The 21122-nt window shown below is 50.2% G+C and overlaps 1 protein-coding gene and 1 long non-coding RNA gene across 2 annotated transcripts in view; one reads left to right on the top strand and one right to left on the bottom strand.

Annotated features, from left to right (window-relative positions):
• Window positions 1–1514: 1514 nt before the first annotated feature.
• LOC138582616 (uncharacterized) lies at window positions 1515–9415 on the top strand. The gene is made up of 3 exons (XR_011305053.1): window positions 1515–1642; window positions 6209–6363; window positions 9045–9415. It is a non-coding gene; the product is annotated as an uncharacterized lncRNA (long non-coding RNA).
• Window positions 9416–10149: 734 nt separating this feature from the next.
• ARSI (arylsulfatase family member I) overlaps window positions 10150–21122 on the bottom strand; it is a 31728-nt gene continuing 20755 nt past the window's right edge. Inside the window, exon 2 of the mRNA XM_069654049.1 lies at window positions 10150–20288. Coding sequence (XP_069510150.1) covers window positions 18884–20288 — 1405 coding nt within the window. The 3' untranslated portion in view covers window positions 10150–18883. The remainder of the gene's footprint in view (window positions 20289–21122) is intronic.

The raw sequence follows: 21122 nt of genomic DNA, 5'->3' as shown, positions 1-21122 counted from the left end.
ACAACCCCCACTTTTAATGTCAGTAGCAGTCTACAAAACAATGCACTATTTCCTTTCCGGTCAGGGCCAAGCAGGGCTCAAGGTGAGGGTGCACGCGGATGGACAGAGTCCCCCACTTGTTTCAGGCGTCAACCCACTTTTTTCAGGGGGCCCCTTGATTTGCTAATTTATGGTGAAGACATACTCAATTTGGTATGTTATTGAGTCCCCCCCCCCCCACTTGTTTTTCAGGACTTGACCCCTGGGGCCAAGACTGATTGCCGTCTGGTTGCCCACCTGCCGTCTCCAATGGCAACAAGATAACAGGAATGCAGCCCAGAGCAGAGCCGCGAGGTTCCGAAGCGTTGCGGGAATCCGTCCCATCTGTTGCCTTTTGATTTCCCTTTCTGGTTGCACGTACAGCGGCTTAGCCCATGCCACAATCCCTTGGACACGGCAGGCGCATTAGGGGTACCCCCTATGACAGAAGCATTCCATTGCCAGCACCCTGATTCCCGGGTCAGCAGTGCCGTCAACAGGAATCGAATTTAGTGGGGGGCACAGATGGGGCCAAAGACGAAAGTAGAGTGGGGGGGCACAGACAAAAGTAGGCGGGCTGCCTATAAAAGGGAATGTGTTACGTCACAATCACTCCTATAGAGAGTTTTTTGTACACACCAACTACCACACTCCACTGCACCTCCCCTCCCATCAGAATGTAGGCAGAGCCATTAAGTCACTAATGACCCATAATTAGCGGTTTCCTGCACTACATTCTGATGGGACGGCTGCAGGGTGAAGTGAACTGGTTGTCATTGTTGAGCCACAGCCTTACGGGCGTGTGTGTCTGCCTTGCGAGCTGACGTCAGGCAGCACTGCAGACAGTGCAGCGAGTGACCCGGGCAGGGGCGGTAGAAGGGGGCCCGGGATTTGAGAGAGGTGGCCCGGGCCCCCCATGATCCCACCCCTAGCGACGCCACTGCCTGTCAGCCATTGCACTCGTCTTCCTTTCACTGGCACTTCCGGATTCCTTTTCCTTTCTGGCTCAATGGCTTCCCTTTCAGTAGTGGCTGCCCGGGTGTGTTTCTCTCACCGTCACCCTGCGATGTTTCGTTTACTGTCACTCACCTCTGTTGTCACTCCATACCCCCTCCTGTGTTCTTCGCGTGAAGCAAATACACTTCATGGTGTGTGAATAACTAGCACCCTGCAACACGACGTTCCACTGGTGTAACTGGCTCTTGCTTTGCTCCCTCCCCCACTTGAGCTTCCAGTGCAGCGCCCCTCCTTTCCTGCCACCCACTCCATGCACCAAATGTCTCTTCTACACGTGGGTTACTCGAGTTGTACACATCCGTGCATTTTCCCCTCTCAGCTCAGAAGCCCACTGCCGGTGAAAGGTGAAAGTAAACGGGCAGAGGCTGACCGGCCCCCGCAGGGGGCACTAGAGGGACAGCCTACATAGCGGGCTGTCCCCTCTGGCCACCCCCTTCCGGTTGCTGGGCATGCCTCTCCTCTTCCTCCCACCTCAGCGAGGTGGAAGAGGTGTCCCCGGGGACCTGGCTTCCGGTCAGATCTCCCCGGGGACACTTATAAGGGCGGGAGCGGCAGGCCATCAGTCTTTTGCCCTGCAGCTCCCGCCTAGTGTTAATCAACGGAGTTGGTAAGTATCGGGGGGAGGGGAGAAGGGTCTGCTCGCTGGCCGCCGCGCCAGCTGGAGCGGACCCGAGGAATGCAGTATCTGCTGATGCATACGCCGTTCAGCGCTGGGGCCGACCGTCATTCATCCCCCCCTTCACAATCTCCTTTTGTTTTTAAATTATGGATTGCGTGGTGGGGACGCGCCGAACTGGGGAGGTCAACCGTGTTGCCTTAGGTAATTCAGGGCCGCCGAGTGCTGCATAGCCGATCGCGTGGCACAGGCTGTAATTGTTGTAGCTGGTATGGAAAGGGTCGCCGGTTCGCGTCTGTCCCCTGATTTTTAAATTAATTAATTCCAGGGCCGCCGTGCCTCGTGGGTACACAAAGGAATTTTTACCACAAAGGAATTTGTGGCGTTTTGGTTTGTACTAGGGCCGCATTTAATATCAGGGCCTCCGTGCCTCGTGTGTTCGTAATGATTTTTTACCACGAAGGCATTTTTATGGAGGGTTCGGTCTGCATTAGGGCCATCGTCCTGCAGTTCTGTGCCGCGTGTACGGAAAGCAGATTTATATGTTCCCAATTTTATGTTTGTTTAGCACAGCCACCAGTGGCTCAAGTGGTAAGAGCTTGGACGTGTTGTGCTGGAGACCTGAGTTCTAATGCAAGGTGCGGAGTCTCCTGGGCACGTTCGTTTTTATTATGGCGCGCCGCTGTTTATGTTTGTATCATGGCCGCAGTGAATATTAGCGCCGCGTGCATGTATCAGGGCCGCCGTGCCTCATGTGCCACCAGGAAAGGTTTTATCTAAAAGAAAGTTTTGGGGCATGTTCTGGCTGTTATGGGATGGCTTTCGAAACGGGGGATGTTAACAGGGCCGCCGTGCAGCAGGGTAATGAAGATGCCTTACATGGCCGGCTCTTTGTATTATTAAGGCGCTGTGCCGCGTTTATATTCAAGAGCCACACGTATCGGGTCTGTTGAAGTAGTTTGTATTATGGCCACCGTGCCGCAGTGATGTGCTGCAGTTATGTGCCTCGGGTACTAAAGCCTCCAGTGGCTCAGGTGGTAAGTCCTTGGTTTTTGAGTGCTGAGGACCTGAGTTCTAATCCCCTGTCTGCTATCTCCAGGGGATGTATTGCCGATTATTATGTTCCGCATTTTATGTTTTTGTGCCGCGTTGTTCTGATTATATAATGGCGCGCCGCATTTTATGTTTGTATCAGCGCCGCATGCATTTATCAGGGCCACCGGGCCTCGTGTATCCACTGGGGAAGATTTAACGGATAGGATCTCCGTAGCCCAGTGGTTAGCTCTTCGGTTTAAGGCATGTTCTGTCTTTATTGGCCGCCGTGCCGCATTTGTGTGCCTCATGCGTTTGTGCCGCGTTTATTTCAAGGCCGATTTTTATGTGGTTTCTGTTTATAGGATGGCCTTCGAACTGCTGGGATGTTAACAGGGCCGCCGTGCATCAGGGTAGTAATGATGCCTTACATGACCGGCTCTTTTTATATAAGGCGCTGTGCCGCGTTTAATTTCGTGAACAAAGAATTTCTGGTGTTTGAAGTAGCTTTTCAGACTTTTGCATCCCGGCGGGCCAAACTCAAACTTTTGCATCCTCCGATACCCAGAAGGTTCATAGCACTATAATAGTCCCAAAAATATTAGTATCTAACCTGACGAGTGGCACAGCGAGTAGAGCAATGCTTTGACATCCATGCCAGAGTCTGCTGACGTGGGTTCCGATCCCGGCGGGGCAGCCATTTGTCCTTCCGGGCTCGATGGAGGAGCGCCACACACCGTGGGTAGTGGTGGGACAGCGCACAAAGATCCGAGGGTTCACAGCACCATAGAAGTGCGAAATTATTATCTAAATTGGTTGGGGGTTCGAACCAAACCGCAGCGCTCTGTACAGGGGGGTGGGTTTGTAGCCTTTACAAGCGCCAATTGTCTCGCCTGTCTAGTAAACAGGAGATCCTGAGTTCGGTTCGTTAGCAAAGCCGCCAGTGGCTCAAGCGGTAAGGGCTTGGGCTTGTAATGCCGGGAGACCCGTGATCCAATGTCCGGAACCTAAGGGGCATTTTAAAAAGATCATAATTTTTCATATTGTACGATAGCTGTTGGGCCGCCGCGCCAGTCGTACGCACGTTTCTTTAGCGAGATTTCAATATTCTGGCACGCATATATCTTAAAATGTTTAAGAGGCCGCCGCGCCACGTGCAAGGAAATGCTGGTGGTTGGTTGTAGTTGGTCATACGATAGTTGTGGCCGACGCGCCACTTTTAATAAAATGCGGGTTGTAGTTTATATAACATACGATAGTTGGGGCCGCCGTGCCACTGGTAATTATTGCGGTGCAAACCCGTCTGTTTTGGTTGTAGGCCGTGGAGCTTATTTGAATGTTTAGGTGCGTACATATTTCAAACTGTTGGCCCTGCCTCCGCGCCACGTGTCATGGGATGCTGGGTGTGTGTTGAATCTACGATCGTTCGTTAATGATTGCTGTACAGCCGCGGTGCAAACCTGTACCTTTAGGGGTGGTAAGATGTGGTGCAATTTTCAATGTTTAGGCACCACGGGGCCGCCGTGCCACGTGCAATGAAATGGGCGTTATGGTTTATCTGACATTTTATCTTTTTTTTTTTTGGCTGCCGCGCCACTTGTACCGCTCGCCGTGGGACATGTCGGTGGGTTTGGCATGCGTTTATTATTCCGCGCCATTGTGAAGGATAAAGAGTTTTTAGAGTGGATTCATTTATTTGGCGTATGTTATTGGTCCATCTGTTTCGAGTGATGAAAACAGGGTGGGGGCGTTAACTGGGATTACACGATGATGCAAGCCAGAAGGGAAGCTCAGTGGGTGCAGCGCTTGCTGAGGCGACCTGTAGATTCTCTACAGGTCGCAGATTTGAAACCCGAGCAAGTCCGAGGCTGCCTTTCACCCTCACGAGGTGGATAAATAAGGACCACCTTTGGTTGGGGGAGGTATAAACGAGGCCTCGCGTTTAGCACATGTTTGGTTATGTGTGGCTTTATATCAGTGTGCCATATAATTCAGCCACTTTCCTTGTCTGGCCGCGATAGCGGAATATTAACTAGTGTGTGGCGCTGCATTGCTATGTATGCCCACTACCCTCTTTCAACAATGGGACAAGCACCGTGCATCGGTATATTTCAACCACGCCGCAAGGGTGAATGGTTGGTGTTATGCCCTCATGCTGCATCGGTCAGAGACACTGGGTTCAAATAAAAAACCGTCATTGCATGGACGATTGTGTGTTACTGCTTTGGAGTGCCATGCAAAGGTGTCTTAGTCGCTCATTACAGGCACATTGTCCCGAGCACCGCAGAAGGGAGTGCAATTCCCAAGCATGTTAGACTGGTGTCCTAAGTGTGGCTTTACTTGGGCAATGTCTCATATTTCAGCGCAATTTCCTTGTCGGGTCGTGAGTACGCTGTATTGCTAACTATGCCACCCCGCCACCCAGACAATGCCGTCTGTCAGGCATAAGTTTACCATGTTGCCCCGTGGTTCCCTGCTCTCCGGGTAAGGCTGCATCGATCGGTGGGGCTCTAACTGCCATTGATGTGGGGTGGATACTGGAAAGGTTTGCCGCATGGGCATAGGTGGGGCAAGTTAGCTTATGTTTCCTTCCTTCGTTTTTACTTTCCTTTGTTTACTTTCGGCCGTAGCCCCAGCTTTCAAAAGAGATGGAAGTGGAATTTATAATGTAAGGTGGAACGAATGGATCTCAGAGCTGCCGCCATAAAGCATAAGTTTAAGGTCAAAGATTAGGAACCTTTTGTGGGATAATACGGTTTCAGGCTTCAAGGCTGAAAGACAATGGATCCCGGCAGGGACAAACTCATCCTTTTTATCCTTCCGAGGTCGATAAATGAGCACCACACGCTGGGCAATAATAAGCAGCGCTCAGATACCGGAGGGTTTGTAACGCTATATAAAATGCTAAATTAATTTATTTTGAGGGTGCAGCCACAGTGGTTAATGGTGCGGCACAGATTTTTCGGGACCATTTGGTGCAGCACCGAGGTTCACAACCTTGTGCGGCAGTCACTGTTGATGTTCATGAAGCGATTGTTTTGTTAGAAGAAAAGGGACCAGTCAGCAGCCTGTCGCCTAGGACACCATTTTTAGGTTCGGCGTCCTCTTGGTCTTTGTAAATTCAAGGGGTTTACGATTTCACTTTGGCTGGTGGCCAAGCTGCCAGGTATTATGGCTGAACAATGTAGTTCAGGCAGGCTGGTCGCCTTACTGGTCGGCTGGTGGGATTAAACAATGATGGTGTTAGGGGCTCATAAAGGGAGTTGCAAGAAGGGCAGAACAAAAAACATAATGGTCCTGGAGATGTTCCCCATTGTAGTGGCCTAGGATTCACAAGAGGTTTCGGTTTGGTCCGACAACAATGCAGTAGTCCAGGCCATTAACTTACAGTCTGCTTCTTGCCCAGCAATGTTGAGCTTGCTCAGAAAACTAGTGGAAGTATGTTTATATCATAACATTGAATTTAGGGCTCGACATGTGCCGGGCACTGCAAATGTTGCTGCTGACGCTCTTTCTCGCTTTCAGTGGTCCAAGTTCCGGAATGCCCACCCGGAGGGCAAGCTTGAGGGAGCACAGTTCAAAAAGGAATGGTGGCAGTTGGTGGTGTGGACAGGGCACTCGCAGAGTTGAGTGAGCGCTCACTCATGCCCGGATTAAGATGCAGATACCAGCAAGGTATGGTAAGTTCAAGAGGTGATTTCTTATCTACAGTGTGAAAAACAGACCGCGGAGGAACAGGTACACACTTTAGTGGTTTGGGCGCACTCAGAAGGATTGTCAAAGAGTTGGGCGGCGTCGCACCTGGCGGCGGTTGCCTTCCACTCCAAGTTGGAGGTGAGGGGTGATCCCACAAAGGGGTTTTGTGTGCGCTCGGCATGGAAAGGCTGGGCCCGTTCGGAGCCAAGGTCTGAGGACGTGCGCAAACCAATTGACTTTGGGTTAATGGTGAGGTTGTTGGCCATATTACCTAGCATATGCTTCGGCGAATACGAAACGGCTCTATTCAGGTTGGCGTTTGCATGGGCCTTTTTTGGGGCCTTTAGGATTAGTGAGCTAGTTTCTGCATCCAAAAAAGACACATCTGGGGGGGGACATTGCTTTGGGTGATGTATCCCTGTTCCACAAAGACTCAGGTGGAGGGGTCAGTATATGGTTGAGGAAAAGCAAGACGGATCAGCAAGGAAAAGGTTTTCACATATGCCTACATGGGGCCCCCCCCCTGGCGTATTGCTGCCCTGTGCACTTTTTCTAGAGGTTATACAAATAAGAACTACAAGCGCTGGCCCCCTGCTAACCCACGTCGACACTTCCCCCCTCTCTGTATTTCAATTTCGCAAGGTGCTGACAATGGCCTTGAAGGCCTTGGGAATTCAGGGGGAGGGGTGGTCTACCCATAGTTTCAGGATAGGCGCAGCTACCACTGCCTTTCAGCAGGGCATGTCTCCACGGGCGATCATGAAGGTGGGGAGGTGGGAGTCGGGCAGTTATCGATTGTATGTCCGCCCCCAGTACAGTGCATTCCCAGAAGAATACTAGATACCATGAGCACTCAAGGGCCGGGCTGGGTAGTTGGGCGGGTTGGATCCTGGGGGATCAAAAAACTTATGGTGCGGTATGCTTTTTCCCCGCAGATGACGCAGTGTGGTTGATCGGCCACTCATTTGTGACACGTGTAAAAAAAAAAAAAAAAAAAACGGACGATCGGCCACAACCTGGGATTCAAGGGTACCGAGGGTGTGTGTGGCCGGCACTCCTGGAATGGGGTGGCATTCCTTGCTGCCTGCTATTCGCTGGGGACTCCAGGGGAGGCGGGCACCAAGGCGGTTAAGTCATTTGGGGGGCAACAATCCGGCCAAGTTAGGTCGCGGACGTTTGCCCACACAAATACAGGTGACGTGGCGCACGAGTTACCTGGTGTGAATCCCCACCCACCCACGCCTGATAGTAAAGTCTTGGGGCAAACAAATCAAAGGTCGGTAAGATTTTGAGTGTAACCAAAAGCGTTGTCAGCCTATGCCAGTGGCATATATGGGACAGTGTCCTACTAGTAGTAACCAGTGTTCTCCGGGTAGTACCCAGAAGCGTTGTCAGCTTGTGCCAGTGGCAAATATGGGACAGTGTCCTACTGGTAGTAACCAGTGTTCTCCTGGTAGTAGCCGCCTGGTGAGCTAAGGAGGGCTGGTTGCAGTAAACCAATGGTGAATATGGTAACAATGTAGATTTTAGGAAAGTTTTAAGGAGAAGTAAGGTCCTAAGGTTTGGGGGCATTGATGGCAGCGGGAGCCACCATCAAAGCGTGGCGGAGTATCGGGGCGGTCCTAGCCAATGAGGGACTTCACGCTGCAGCTGCAGCGGCTCGGGATTGGCCGGGCTCGAGCCGATCCCTCGACGGGCACTGACTCCCTTACTTAGGCCTTTAGGCCAACAATCTCCTGGTCAGTGCCCCTGAGTGTCCTGCTGGTAGTACCAGTGTAGCTGGAATAACCAGCAGTTTTTGTCAGTTTGGCCAGTGGCTAAAGAGGTGACATGGTTCACCCGTATCTGACTGTTTGGCCAGTGGCTAAAGAGGTGACATGGTTCACCCGTATCTGACTGTTTTTTGTGATGTGGCTGGGACCGTCCCAAGTTGTCTTGCTCCAAATAAACTGTGACCTTGTGTTTTCCAAAGAACTTTAAAAAAGTTGTCTGTGTATTCATTTCAATGTACTATTATTCTGACCTAAGGAGGTGGGGGTGTCCAATGGGGATCTCCCCGCTAAGAGGCTGACCGGCCCCCGCAGGGGGCACTAGAGGGACAGCCTACATAGCGGGCTGTCCCCTCTGGCCACCCCCTTCCGGTTGCTGGGCATGCCTCTCCTCTTCCTCCCACCTCAGCGAGGTGGAAGAGGTGTCCCCGGGGACCTGGCTTCCGGTCAGATCTCCCCGGGGACACTTATAAGGGCGGGAGCGGCAGGCCATCAGTCTTTTGCCCTGCAGCTCCCGCCTAGTGTTAATCCCCACCCACCCACGCCTGATAGTAAAGTCTTGGGGCAAACAAGTCGAAGGTCGGTAAGATTTGGAGTGTAACCAAAAGCGCTGTCAGCCTGTGCCAGTGGCATATATGGGACAGTGTCCTACTGGTAGTAATCAGTGTTCTCCTGGTAGTAACCAGAAGCGTTGTCAGCTTGTGCCAGTGGCATATATGGGACAGTGTCCTACTGGTAGTAACTGGGAGTTAATACGTGCAGACCGGTGGTAGAGTAGGATCAGGGTGAGGCTTTCGCATCATCAATAGGAGTGATAAGGTGAACAGAGTTAATTAGTGATAAGATAAGTTTAGTGTGTTGTATGAGTTGTTCCTAATTCTCTTCTCTTGTTACAGGCGGAGTATCGGGGCGGTCCTAGCCAATGAGGGACTTCACGCTGCAGCTGCAGCGGCTCGGGATTGGCCGGGCTCGAGCCGATCCCTCGACGGGCACTGACTCCCTTACTTAGGCCTTTAGGCCAACAATCTCCTGGTCAGTGCCCCTGAGTGTCCTGCTGGTAGTACCAGTGTAGCTGGAATAACCAGCAGTTTTTGTCAGTTTGGCCAGTGGCTAAAGAGGTGACATGGTTCACCCGTATCTGACTGTTTGGCCAGTGGCTAAAGAGGTGACATGGTTCACCCGTATCTGACTGTTTTTTGTGATGTGGCTGGGACCGTCCCAAGTTGTCTTGCTCCAAATAAACTGTGACCTTGTGTTTTCCAAAGAACTTTAAAAAAGTTGTCTGTGTATTCATTTCAATGTACTATTATTCTGACCTAAGGAGGTGGGGGTGTCCAATGGGGATCTCCCCGCTATGTTAATCAGTCCAACATTGGCCCGATGATTACACCGCGTATCTATACTTGGAAACTAATTACCCCCAGAAACCTGGAGTGTTGCTTCTACGCGAGGGCAGGTCCGCCACTCATCACTTTAAAGCACCACAGTTAGTGCCATTGAGTTCAGTAATTGCAACAGCAGGTTTTCAGAGCGCACTGAAATTGCAAGGCGGTGGCAGCCATCGTTATGGAAGAAAAAGAAGCCATCAAATCTGCCCCATTGCTCTACTAAGCAGAAATCCATCCACTGCGAACTGTTACTGTACGGGAGAATATGTCCGTTCACCTATCGGTTGAACAATGGCGCCACCCAGTGTTAAGTTTAAAAAACAGACGGATGAGCATGCTCAGCTGCGAAGCTAGTTCTTATTTCGCGACTCCGAGAGAAACTCTGTAGATAATACTGAAGTTTAGCCTTTTATATACGGAAAGAGCTTTGGCCATACCTTCCTACATTTCAAAATAAAAAACCCTGAGGTGTATGTCCCGCCCACAACTGCACAGGAATCCGCCCAATTGCACACAGCTCCGCCCACACACCCCACCCACATGTCAAAATGGTAAACTCAGTCGTTGTAGCTGAGATAACAGTTGAATGCAATAAATGCACATGTCCTGAAAATGCTATATCAAAACACATTTTATTTTAGCACTAAGTTTGGAATTCTTGGGAGCATTTCCAGTTAAGTGCAATGGAAAGCACCCACCAAACTGAAGAGCCACCATCAGGTAAGGACCAGTGCCAGCTGTGCCACAGCCACACACATAACCCAGACAGAGGACAACTGCCAGCTGAGGAATAAAGGCACGCCATGATTACAAACACACTAAACTGACAAAACATAACATGTTTTGAGTTGAACACAAACATATACTCATGTATGCATTGCTGTCGTTTTAACATAATGTCCCAGAACATCATCGCTCAGTGGGTTCATGTGCCCACCGCAGCCCCATAGCCCCTCAAAAAGTGAGTTCAGGAAAAGGATTCCCAAATGAGTTATCCAGTGGGTCGCACGCACAGCAGTAGCAATGGGGACATAAAGCAAAAGCGCACTGAAATATGTTTGGGGGAGGAAATAGCAATGATTTAGCTCGCCCCATTCAACAAACTGCCTTTGCATTGAAGGGCGACTAAAACATGAGGCGAACTGCCAAAAAAGAATGAACGCTGAAGCAAGATAAGCATATTGAAAATTATTTGGAACATGAATGCTGTATTGGGTATGGAGTGGGAACTATTTTTGGAATCAGAAGAATATGGTGTATGGACAGTTAGAGAGATGGCGACCAGAAAGATGACACGAGTTTGCCCGGGCTCACATAATGTTGGTTAGCTTAAGGAGTCAAGATTTCAATTCTAGGCATTAGCTGCTATCAGTAGAAACCAGGCTACTCGGTCCCATTCCCAACAAATGCCCTGAGGTGCACAGAGCATGTCAGCCGACTCTCTGCTCCACTGCGAGACAGGCGAACTCCCAGGCAGCTCATTAGTCTACTAAGCAAAGGCGGATTCGACTTCAGTTTCCTTGCTTCACAAGTGAAAGGTGAGCCAGTACACTACATGTCCTTCGCTCATGTGCCAAATACTCAGTACCTGAACTAGAACAAAGCCCTCGGAAAAGCCTACAGTACTCAACACAACCGTAAAACACCAAGAGCAGCGTCATAGGGCTTTCTTCCAGCGCGAGTCAGCTTTAAGCTATGACAAAGCCGCGGCTAACTGATGCAATTTATACAACATAAAACTATGGGAGGTACATGTTCATTGCTTAAGTAGAAAGGATATGTGTGCAACGTGTGCATGGATTACATACATTAGGCACTTGCACACTCAGGACCATATTCTCATGAAAGAGGGCACCTCTTACATAGAGTAGCCAGGCCTTTAAGTGTACCGGGGCTGGCCGGGCTGAGCCCCAGCAGGCTCAGAAATCTAATTCTGAGGTGCGGCCCTGCAGGGGCTCACTAATCTCCACTGGCAGCCCCGGCCCCCGGCTAAAGCCTGAAGCTCTCGCTCATGTGCGAGAGCTTCAGGCTTCATAGAAAAATGCCTTTCATCCATAATGGTGGCACACCACCTGCGAGGCATCCCTTCAAGCAAGAGATTCCCGTGCTCCCGCGCCACCACTATGGAGAGAAAGGTGAGGCCGTTGGAAACAGATGCCTTTTTTTTCAAAATCCTGATGCTCCCGCAAATGATTTAAAATTCGGGGTGCTAATAGCAAGAACACCCAATCCGGTGGGCCAGATCGGGTGGTAACTGCACTGGTGCCCATCGGTAAGATCTAAAGCATAATCCTAACAGGGTCAAAACCCCAATATCGGTAGGGGATTGGTTCGTGCGACATGATAGCATAAGGAAATACATGGTATATGACCATTGCAAATACATATTGAGAAGATTCAACACCATGCCACCATATTTAACCATCTTTCCAGAACGCAGAATTGATCTTTCTGAGATTTTGATGAAACATTGTATGTACCCTAGACAGTGTGGGGCCCTGAAGAGGTATTGTCGACTCCTTAAGATTCTGCCGACTCATTAATAATCAGGCAAATAAGGAAAATTGGAAACATCTCATTTAAGAGTGTGCAGGAACCGCTGTGATTAGGATACACCAAGCCCTGTCCAATAACAATGACCCTCTGTGGAGTTGCCCCCTGGCTGGCACGCACAGGTCTGTTATCATAGCCGTAGTACGTATAATGAAGAAGATCTATGGCTTCTTGGGTGAAAAAAATGTCCAAGGATATTAGACCCCAATAATTTTAAGACTTATAAGATCTTTATCTATTTTCTCGCTTTATTCTCTTTTGTAGTTTTAGTATTTCCTTCTTTTTATTGTTCTACTTTTTTCTGTAATGTATTCATTTTTATTAACATTGACGATGTACTTATTTGTGAAATTTATATTTGCCGGGTTTCTTTTCTCCTTTTTATCATGTGTATAAAATGTGTACGTTTTTGTAACCAAATGTTATGTTATGTTGATCTGTACCGCGCATCCCTACCACACGGGGGCAGTCTCCAGGTGCTCGTGTGGCTCTGCAAGAGAAGTGGGTGGAGAGGAAGTGAAGATAGGGTGAGAGGATAGGTTCAGAACCAGGAGGAACTGGCGTCTCTGTGTGTTGCTTTGCATGTGCTAGTATTGTGGGAGGCCTCGTGCATTGTAACCGCATGGGTAAGAATCGGTGCCTCGAGTGTGTGGGAGTGTTATTGTTGGTGTCAGTGTTGTGTGGGTTATGGAGGATGGTCATGTGTGCTGTATAAGCAGTGTCCATAAGGGTCCAGCGTTACAGGTAACAAATCACCATAAAAAATAGAAAAAAATTAAGAAATCCTCAGTGCTTCCTTTATGAAATGCATTGATGCAGCTAGGGTTAGGAAGGCAGGTCATCAATGTATACAGACACCAACACGTAGGTTATGTGCACGCATGCAGGAATTGTTTGTGAGTCAAATACTCTTCACGTAGTAATACATTACTAATAACAGTGTTGTAGTAGGCTTGCTTTTGTGAACTGACGTCCCAATGTTCCAGGACTTTTTTTTATCCAATATGCTCTAGAATAGCTCAAAGTCAAAGGAGGTTGCTTCAATACCATCAGCGAATATCCAGCAACGCCAAAGCGAACAAAGCGAGGGACCGTCAGAAGTAGCGTGCAAGGCACTTCAAGGAATGTGCCAATCCATTCCCTTTGCAGGGCAGTGGGGCATTTACCACAAAAAGAGTCTTGCTCATATTACAAGATGCTTCACAGTAATCCTCTGGTGAAGAGGAGGCCGTCAGGGGAGATTTAATCCCAGGGCAGTGTGGTGGAACCAATCAAATGGAGAATCATTTTGGCTGCTCACATTTTGGTAGGAAGGATGGAGTCTTGGTCAGAGCTCCAGGACACAATCCAAGTCCAGAACCCGAGAGAGCCAGGACGCATCGCTGGCTGAAGCAATTACCTTCACTGAATCACTTATGCTCGAGAGGTGTTCTGGCAGTCAGAGCGAACCCATCCGAATGTAACTTCTGCCTAGGAGAGTACGTCAAAATGCTGAAGAACAAGGGGACACTGGTATCTGAAAGCCAAGTGTTAACCAGTGGGTTTTAGAAACCCTGCAACATTGTTTTCTGATGGGCATACTCTCTCCAATTCTTTTTGACCTAAGAGAAGGGGAAACGGGGTCCCTGAAGAAACACCAAGCTTAATGTAATGGTTTTCAGCATAAAGATGAACGCAGGTGCCCAAGATCCTACAAAGATCACAGAGAGGCATGCATCGAAACTTTAGAGGGCCACGGGATTGGGGGGCTGTGTTAAGGATCCATGGATAGCACCACCCGCCGCTCCTCATACGCCCTGCTTTCTTGCATACCATGCTTCCCAGTGCATCAAAACCAATATTTGGGAGAACCACAGTGAAGCCCCTAATATGCCATCTAATGCCACATTTCCAGAAACGTATCCTACCATCTAAAGGTCACCCAGAAACCAACAGTTCCCTGTGAACACCATTCTCCTTATGAAGATCTCAAGTCCATATCAAAATACCCTAAATGGGGGCCCATTAAAATAAGACACTTTGCATATGAAAGACCCAGACTTCAGCAATTGCCCTGAGGAAACCTGCTGACATCCAGAAAGAAACTGGAAATCCACGTCTTCTAAGCATCAGCGCCAAAAGTGTTAATAAGAAGTAGAAGAAGGACCACTAGATCAACATTATATGTCAGCAGATGAGTCAGACATCTTTGAACGCCTGTCAATAAATATAGAAATGTTACATTTATTGATGACAAGTAGCTCAAAGACAGTCTATTTGGTGAAATAGGTGCTCTTTAGCCCAGTGCCCCTTGTGACAATGTCCACTACCTGACTTTTGGGCTTAGTAAGGGGATGAGCATGGAGACCAGGTACTGCCACTCCTTCCTGATGCATGGTTCAGCAGCTGTGAGCAGAGAACACCTGCTCAGCCCCACAGCCCACAAGTGAGGAGACAGGGTCTTGTCACATTGGTTCCACAGTAACACCCGGCCCATACAGAACCATGCAGACTGTGTTAATGAAGTTAAGAACTTGAGTGCCATCTAAGTAAAGACCAGCATTTGAAAGGTATGTCAGCACCGACTTGGGAAAATAGCTTTGCTACAAGAACAGTGAGAACAATCCAGGAAGTGGCTATTGCAAAAGCAAGGCCGGCTCTGCTGATCCGGCACAGAGCTCGCACTCATGCACGCTTTCATGCGACTGGCAGTCAATCCAAGATGGCAGACCATCCGTAAGTAGGCTCAGTCGGGCAGATGCAGCAGGGCCACAGTAATCAATCGCCAGAAATAAAGAATCGGGTGGAGAACATTCAATCCCATACCAGTGAAAGAAATTGTACATATATGCCAACCCTCACAGGAAGCCCAGCCAAAGGGTTGGGGACAGGGGCATAGAAAAGAGAGCCCGAAGGCAACATGATTTTTGGTGCTTGGAGAAGTAGTTTGGGCGAGTTTGGATTCGGTTAGTGGAAAGAGAGGCTGGAGACACACAGAAGGTTTCAGGTGACGAGAGGAGCAAAGAAGATGGAGTAAAGTGAAAGAAACAAAGAGGAGGAGGCAAGAGGAATAGCAAATGAGGTGGTGAAGAGAGAGTACGAGCTAAGGAGGAGTAAAGGATGTGATGGAAAGCATAAAACCCAAGGTGGAGAAGGTGAAAAGAGGACTCAAGGGGGTGGCTGGAAGTAGAAGCAAAGTAAGGGATGGTGGGAGGAAATAAAGTGGCCGAGGTAAAGCAATACAGTAAGGTGCTAGTGAGGAGAGGAACATAGGGGGGTGGGAAGGCTCTGATCAGTACAGTCGCCGAGAGGAGGAACTGGCTAGAAAGAGAAGCCTAACGAAGACCAGAAGAGGAGAGGGAGGAACAGAGAGGAGAACTACACCCCTGGTGCCTTGGGGGCAGTGAGGAGACCACTGATAGTGGGTTGGTGGGAATTTAGACCAGGTCCCCTGGATGGGAAGGTGCTAAGGAGCCTAGACACCAGCCTCTGAAGCCTCCAACTCAACCTACCCAGGAGACTGTAGGAGCTGTGGACTTCCTGGTCCACCCACAGAGAGAACTGTAAATTGTGTAACCAACACCTAGATATAGCAGTCAGAGAACCCAAGGTGAACACTATACACCCGCTGGTGGAGATCCTTCACATGGCCAGGAGACTGTGAGTGATGCTGGGGGGAGACCAGGAGAGACGTTTGAAAGACATTCAACCTTTACCTCAAGAACTCGGGGCAAACAGACACTGCCCTTAAGACCCTTAGCTGCATTCCTTGTGGCACACCCCAATAAACCTGTGATTTCAAACAACACATTGGGCCTCATTACGAGTTTGGCAGTAATTTAGTGGTCATTTCTCTAAATTGCAGTCAAAATCTTTCACTGTTACCAACACTTGGTCCTGTGGGTTTACCATGGGATTACAACTGGCCGTAGGGCGGTGTAATTCCCCATTTTTGGAGTCCGTAGGACTCTATGGGGATTTTTGGTGGTAAATCCATCGATTTTTTGGGGTAAAGTGGAGGATCTACTCGCAGCAACACGCTGGGGTGAATCTGCCACTTTTCCTCTGAAAATCCAAGGATTTACCACTCACTAATACCGCCGGCAGTAAATCCACCAAAAGCTATAATCTGGATGTGTGGGGGAAACGGTGACAATTCCTTTACCTCCAAAAAATGGCCGTAACAGAACTACCACCACTTTTCTCCCGAACCACTGAACTTGTAATGAGGCCGATTGGCCAGATTCACAAAAGCGTTTCTCAATGGGAAAACCCCATAGGAAACTGCTTCGTAAATCAGACCCAGGGTCGCTACGTCCTTTGTAGTTATCACTCCACCTCGTGACACTCTGCAAGAGCAGAACATTTTGAAGGCTGATTTGGCATGTTGATAAAGGTGCATTCGCATCAGCATGGAACAGGCAAAGTACAGAGCTCATGTTTGCTCACACACCACTCCGCAGACAGAGACGTGTAACCAGTGGGCCGGCGGGAAGGAATAAAATACAAGTGGGCCATTTCATTCCCAATAAATGCGTGACTGAGGAAGCAAAAGACAATGGGGGTCATTACGAGGTAGGGAGTAACCATGCCGCTGTTAGCGGCATGGCTACCCCCTTACCCGGTACCGGGTCCGGGTTCCCTGAATGGGGAATTACCGGGCCATTTCAACCTTGGAGGGCCCGGTATTTCCCCATTCAGAAAAGCCGACCCCAGCACATCCCCATTCCCATTCCAGCCCCCATAGTGCACAATGGGGAGGGTGCCAACAACGGGCCCGTAATTAACGGGCCCGTTGTTAGCACTCTGGGCTGCTTGCGGGACCTGCTAAGGACGTCTGGTCTGACCAGACGTCCTTAGCGGGTTCCCGCGAGCAGACTCGTAATGAGGCAGTAAGGGGTTGCCGGCTCCGGGCACCTTAACCGGCGCCGTAAACCCCTTACTGCCTGGGTCGTAATGACCCCCAATATGGCGACAGCCATCCAGCACTAATGTGTCTCCCTTCATCCGGCCTCTCCTTAATGCTATTCTCCCAGGAGCCACTGTGCTAACATCTGTATATGGTATTGTTTTGAATAAAGTTGGTTTAAAAAAAAAACAAATTATGAACATCTGTGATACAAATGTGATACATAGCTACATTCTCTTCCAAAGAATGTTGTGACGTTGCAGATCGTCTGAGGTGATACAAGCAAGCAAGAGTTGCACCGATAGACACAGTGGGGGAGACTGGGAAATGCAGACGGATTGGCCGCCATTAAGGAGTTGCAGAGTCTGAAGGTTCTTCGGGCAGAAGGTCTATCAAGCCCTTGCTTCGCTGCCGAATCCCCACTCTCCGAGTGGCGCTGGCAGGATTAAGCAAAGGCAGCCACATGCTTAGTCAAACCCCATGCCCAATGGGCCCGTCATATCTGACGCAAGTAGCCCTGTCGGCAAGGCAGGTGGCGGCCATGACTGCCTATTGTCAGCAGACAGGCCTAAGCTTCGCCTTCATGTGAATTCAGCAGCTGGCACCAGCGGGCACAGCAGTCAGCCATCTTTCTATCCATTCCTAAGTGGTTCTTGGAGCGGAAATCCGTCACCGGAAGTGACCGCTCCTTCCAGACAGAGAAGGGTTCTAGTCTGCTGCCACCCTCGCCCCTGCCTGTGCCTATGAGGTCGGGCGGGGTCCCACCAGGGGACTTGATGCTTGGTCTTTAGGCAGAGTTGTGGTTGCAGAGGGGAACTCCCTGAGGACAGGCCTGGGCTGCTGGCCCCCACTTCGCCCAGGCTACTTAGTCCTCTGTTGCAGTTGGTAATGATGCTGAGGTGTTAACATACTTACGCAGAGGGCGCAGCCTTTCCATAGAGACTATGACAGGGTGCTGAGAAAGGGTATGACTTCCCAGGTTGGCACCCTATGGTGCTAAAGCGTCACTGTAGTCTGTGGGATGCAGCATTTGGCCATTGGAAGTGCCAGAGTGCACTGCGGGGGGGGGGGATGAGGTGCCTACACAAGAAGGTATGCATGCCAGTCCATGTGTGAATGTCCATTTTCATACGTGACAGTGCATGTTTTAACCTCAGTCTACCTGTGACTGTTGTATGTGTGTAGCTAAACCCAGATAGGTTTATGTAGGAAACATGTCCTCCCTTGGGTGACTTGTGTTCATGTCCATCCGTGTCTGTCAGCAGTCTCCATGCACCCATTGCTGATTGATATGCCTTCCAATGTGTCTTGGTGCTGACCACCTCTCCCTCTATGAACATAACATTGCAGTGTGTCATTTAGACATGTCAGTGTTTGCCCAACAAGTAATAGGATGCACCGCCCCACCCGATCATGTGTTGTGTTACCTTTAGTATTTGTAACATTTGGGGTTTCATCATGTCATGAACCTCTCTCGTCATGCCTCAGTATGTGTCAATTGTACATTACAGCATGTCACATGCCCCGCAGTGCTTAGTATAGGCTTCTCTCAGCATGTCGCCAGACATCAAAAGCCACTCTGTGCATGTGCTTTAGTACGCACGCTTGGTTCTGTTAACATGTCAGTATGTCATGTTTGCCTTGGCTTGTCCAGTGCAATTCATAGCATCTCATCTGTACTTCATCATGTCACGGGGGCCCGGTGCCTCTTCATGGCTTACATATCTCATCCTGGCATCGGTATACCTTTCTCAGCTCCTGTGCAGCACATGCATGGTACATGCGCGTGTGCTCAGTGAGGAGCCGGTAGTCATGCTTCTTCATGCGCCAGACACTGAACGCTTCTCCGCACAGCTCCACCCAGCCTGGGCTTCGTCTTGGCCGCAATCCCTCGGGCGCCACTGGCTCAGATCCTGTTCGACATGAGCCGTGTGTTCAGTTTTCGAAAAAAGGACCTGAGCTTACAGATCTTGCATTTCTTCTTCTTGTTTTTGTTTTTAAGAAGCCCATTGCCCTCTCCCCACCACTCATCCTCCTCTTCCTCACCAGCCCAAGGGCCCCAGGCTCCCCCGTTCAACTCCGGGTTCCCCCTGGGGTCCTCAGCCGGGTACCTGACAGGAAGTGCTGTCCGGTTGTACTGGACCAGCCTCATCAGAAGAGCCTTGACAACATCCGGTCGCTGCTCAGACCGGTCATAGCGTTCGTAGGGGTCCGCGGTGATGTTGAATAACCAGACTGACTTGGGCACGCCGTCGGTCAGCCGCTCTAAGTTCCACCAACTCCCGGGGAAATTGGTCAGCGTCTGCGGGGGGATCCAGTCACTGTACCCTGGGTCCCCCGTTAGGAGCTTCCAGTCTCCCACCCGGATTGACGCTTGCACGGCTGTGTTCCAGATGCCCTGCCCTTCCTCCAGTGAGCCAGACTTAGCATAGTTATACAGCGGGTCAATGTTGTGAAGGATCTCCGTTCGTGGCGATGACTTCCCCTCGCTAATGGCAGGCCACACGTTGTACCCATCCAGGCCTTCCGTGTCAGACACGTTGCCCCGCGCCAAAGACACTAGCGTTGGGTACCAATCTGTGATGTGGACCAGGGCCCGACTGGTGCGCCGCTTGCGCTTCAGCAAGGGGCTGTGGACAAATCCCAGTCCGCGGATGCCCCCTTCCCAGTAAGTGCCCTTGCGGCCTCGTAGGGGCCAGTTGCTGCCACCAGAGAAGGTCTGGCCACCGTTGTCACTGGAGAAGACCAGCACCGTGTTGTCATAGTAGCCATACTTCTTCAAAGCCCAGGTGATGTTCTTCACTGCCTCGTCCATGCAGGTCACCATTGCCGCGTACTTGCGCCTGGCCACGTTGCCCATGTTGCGGTAGCGGTAGATGTACTCCTTGGGGGACTGCAGTGGCGTGTGCACTGCCTGGAAAGCCACGTAGATGAAAATGGGCTCCTGAGGGTTGTGCGCAGCGAGTATTCGGCTGACGCGCTGTGAGTACAGGAGCGTGGAGTACTTGCCGCTCTGATCCCACGCCACGTTCTCGCCTTCATGCAGGTCAAAGCCGCAGACGCCGGGCCCGTCGCAGTTGTCATAGGTGTAGTAGTCCACGTTTCCTGTCAGGGAGCCGAGGAACGTGTCGAAGCCCCTGCGGGTGGGCAGGCATTCCTTCTTGTAGAAGCCCAAGTGCCACTTGCCCACCATGTGCGTGGAGTAGCCGGCCTCTTGCAGCTTCTGTGGTAAGGTGACCTGGTTCAAGGGCAGGCAGTTGGGCTGCCGTGGGCGAATGATGGAATGCTGCAGGCCCGTGTGGATTTGATATCTGTGAACAAAGAACAAAGACACAACGCCTGGAGTGAAATCTGTATCAGATCATTTGCAATATAAGTCACACCAAGCAAACCCTCAACCCCCTGCTCACCCGCTTTACCCAAACAGGTGTTCTCATTGCCCCGGTGTATGATCGCATCACACCAGACAGAGCGTCAGATAGCACATCAAAGGCAGCTTTTAAACAACTGCTGTGTGGCTCCCACAGACTCCCACTCAGATATAGGCAAGGCTCTGTATATATGCCCAAGAGACCCCATGCAGTCCCCAGCCAGTTCTTACATATCTCCCAGTAGAAATTCGACTTGGCCCAGTAAAACGAATGCAGAAAGCACTCGATCCAATATCCACCAATCCAAGGCTGAGTGATTGTGACGTCAAGAGAAATCACTGACACACAGAAATGCCAAGGACTATTTTGGGCAGTTCACAGTGGAATCACTTCTCTGCAGATGATGGGTACGGACGACTGGATGGGTAGCACAGTAACCAAACAGTAAGAACGGTAAGGAAACCCCAGAAATTAAAATGCAAAAATAAAATACGAGTTTCCCTGGCTATGCGTGGCATGCAGTATGTCAATCAAGTGTGCTCCCTCTCTCTCTCTCTCTCTCTCTCCCCCATTTCCAATAGCTATGTCTCTCCCCTTTATTTCTCTCTCATTCATTTTGTCAGGTGCGTTGCCTGTCTCTCTTTCAGGGTGGACTGGTAAACTCCCACTGCCTCTCTGTTGGTGTGATTTCTTTCTCTCTCTCTTTTTCTGTGTCAATATGGTTGGGCTCTCTCTCTCTACTTCAACCTCTGTAAATGTGGACCTTCTGGCTGC

The sequence above is a fragment of the Ambystoma mexicanum genome, chromosome 3q (assembly GCF_040938575.1).
Source record: "Ambystoma mexicanum isolate Mex_15411 chromosome 3q, UKY_AmexF1_1, whole genome shotgun sequence".
Classification (NCBI taxonomy): Eukaryota; Metazoa; Chordata; class Amphibia; order Caudata; family Ambystomatidae; genus Ambystoma; species Ambystoma mexicanum.
The sequence above is the reverse complement of the archived record's forward strand: the minus strand, read 5'-3'. Positions and strand labels throughout refer to the sequence as shown.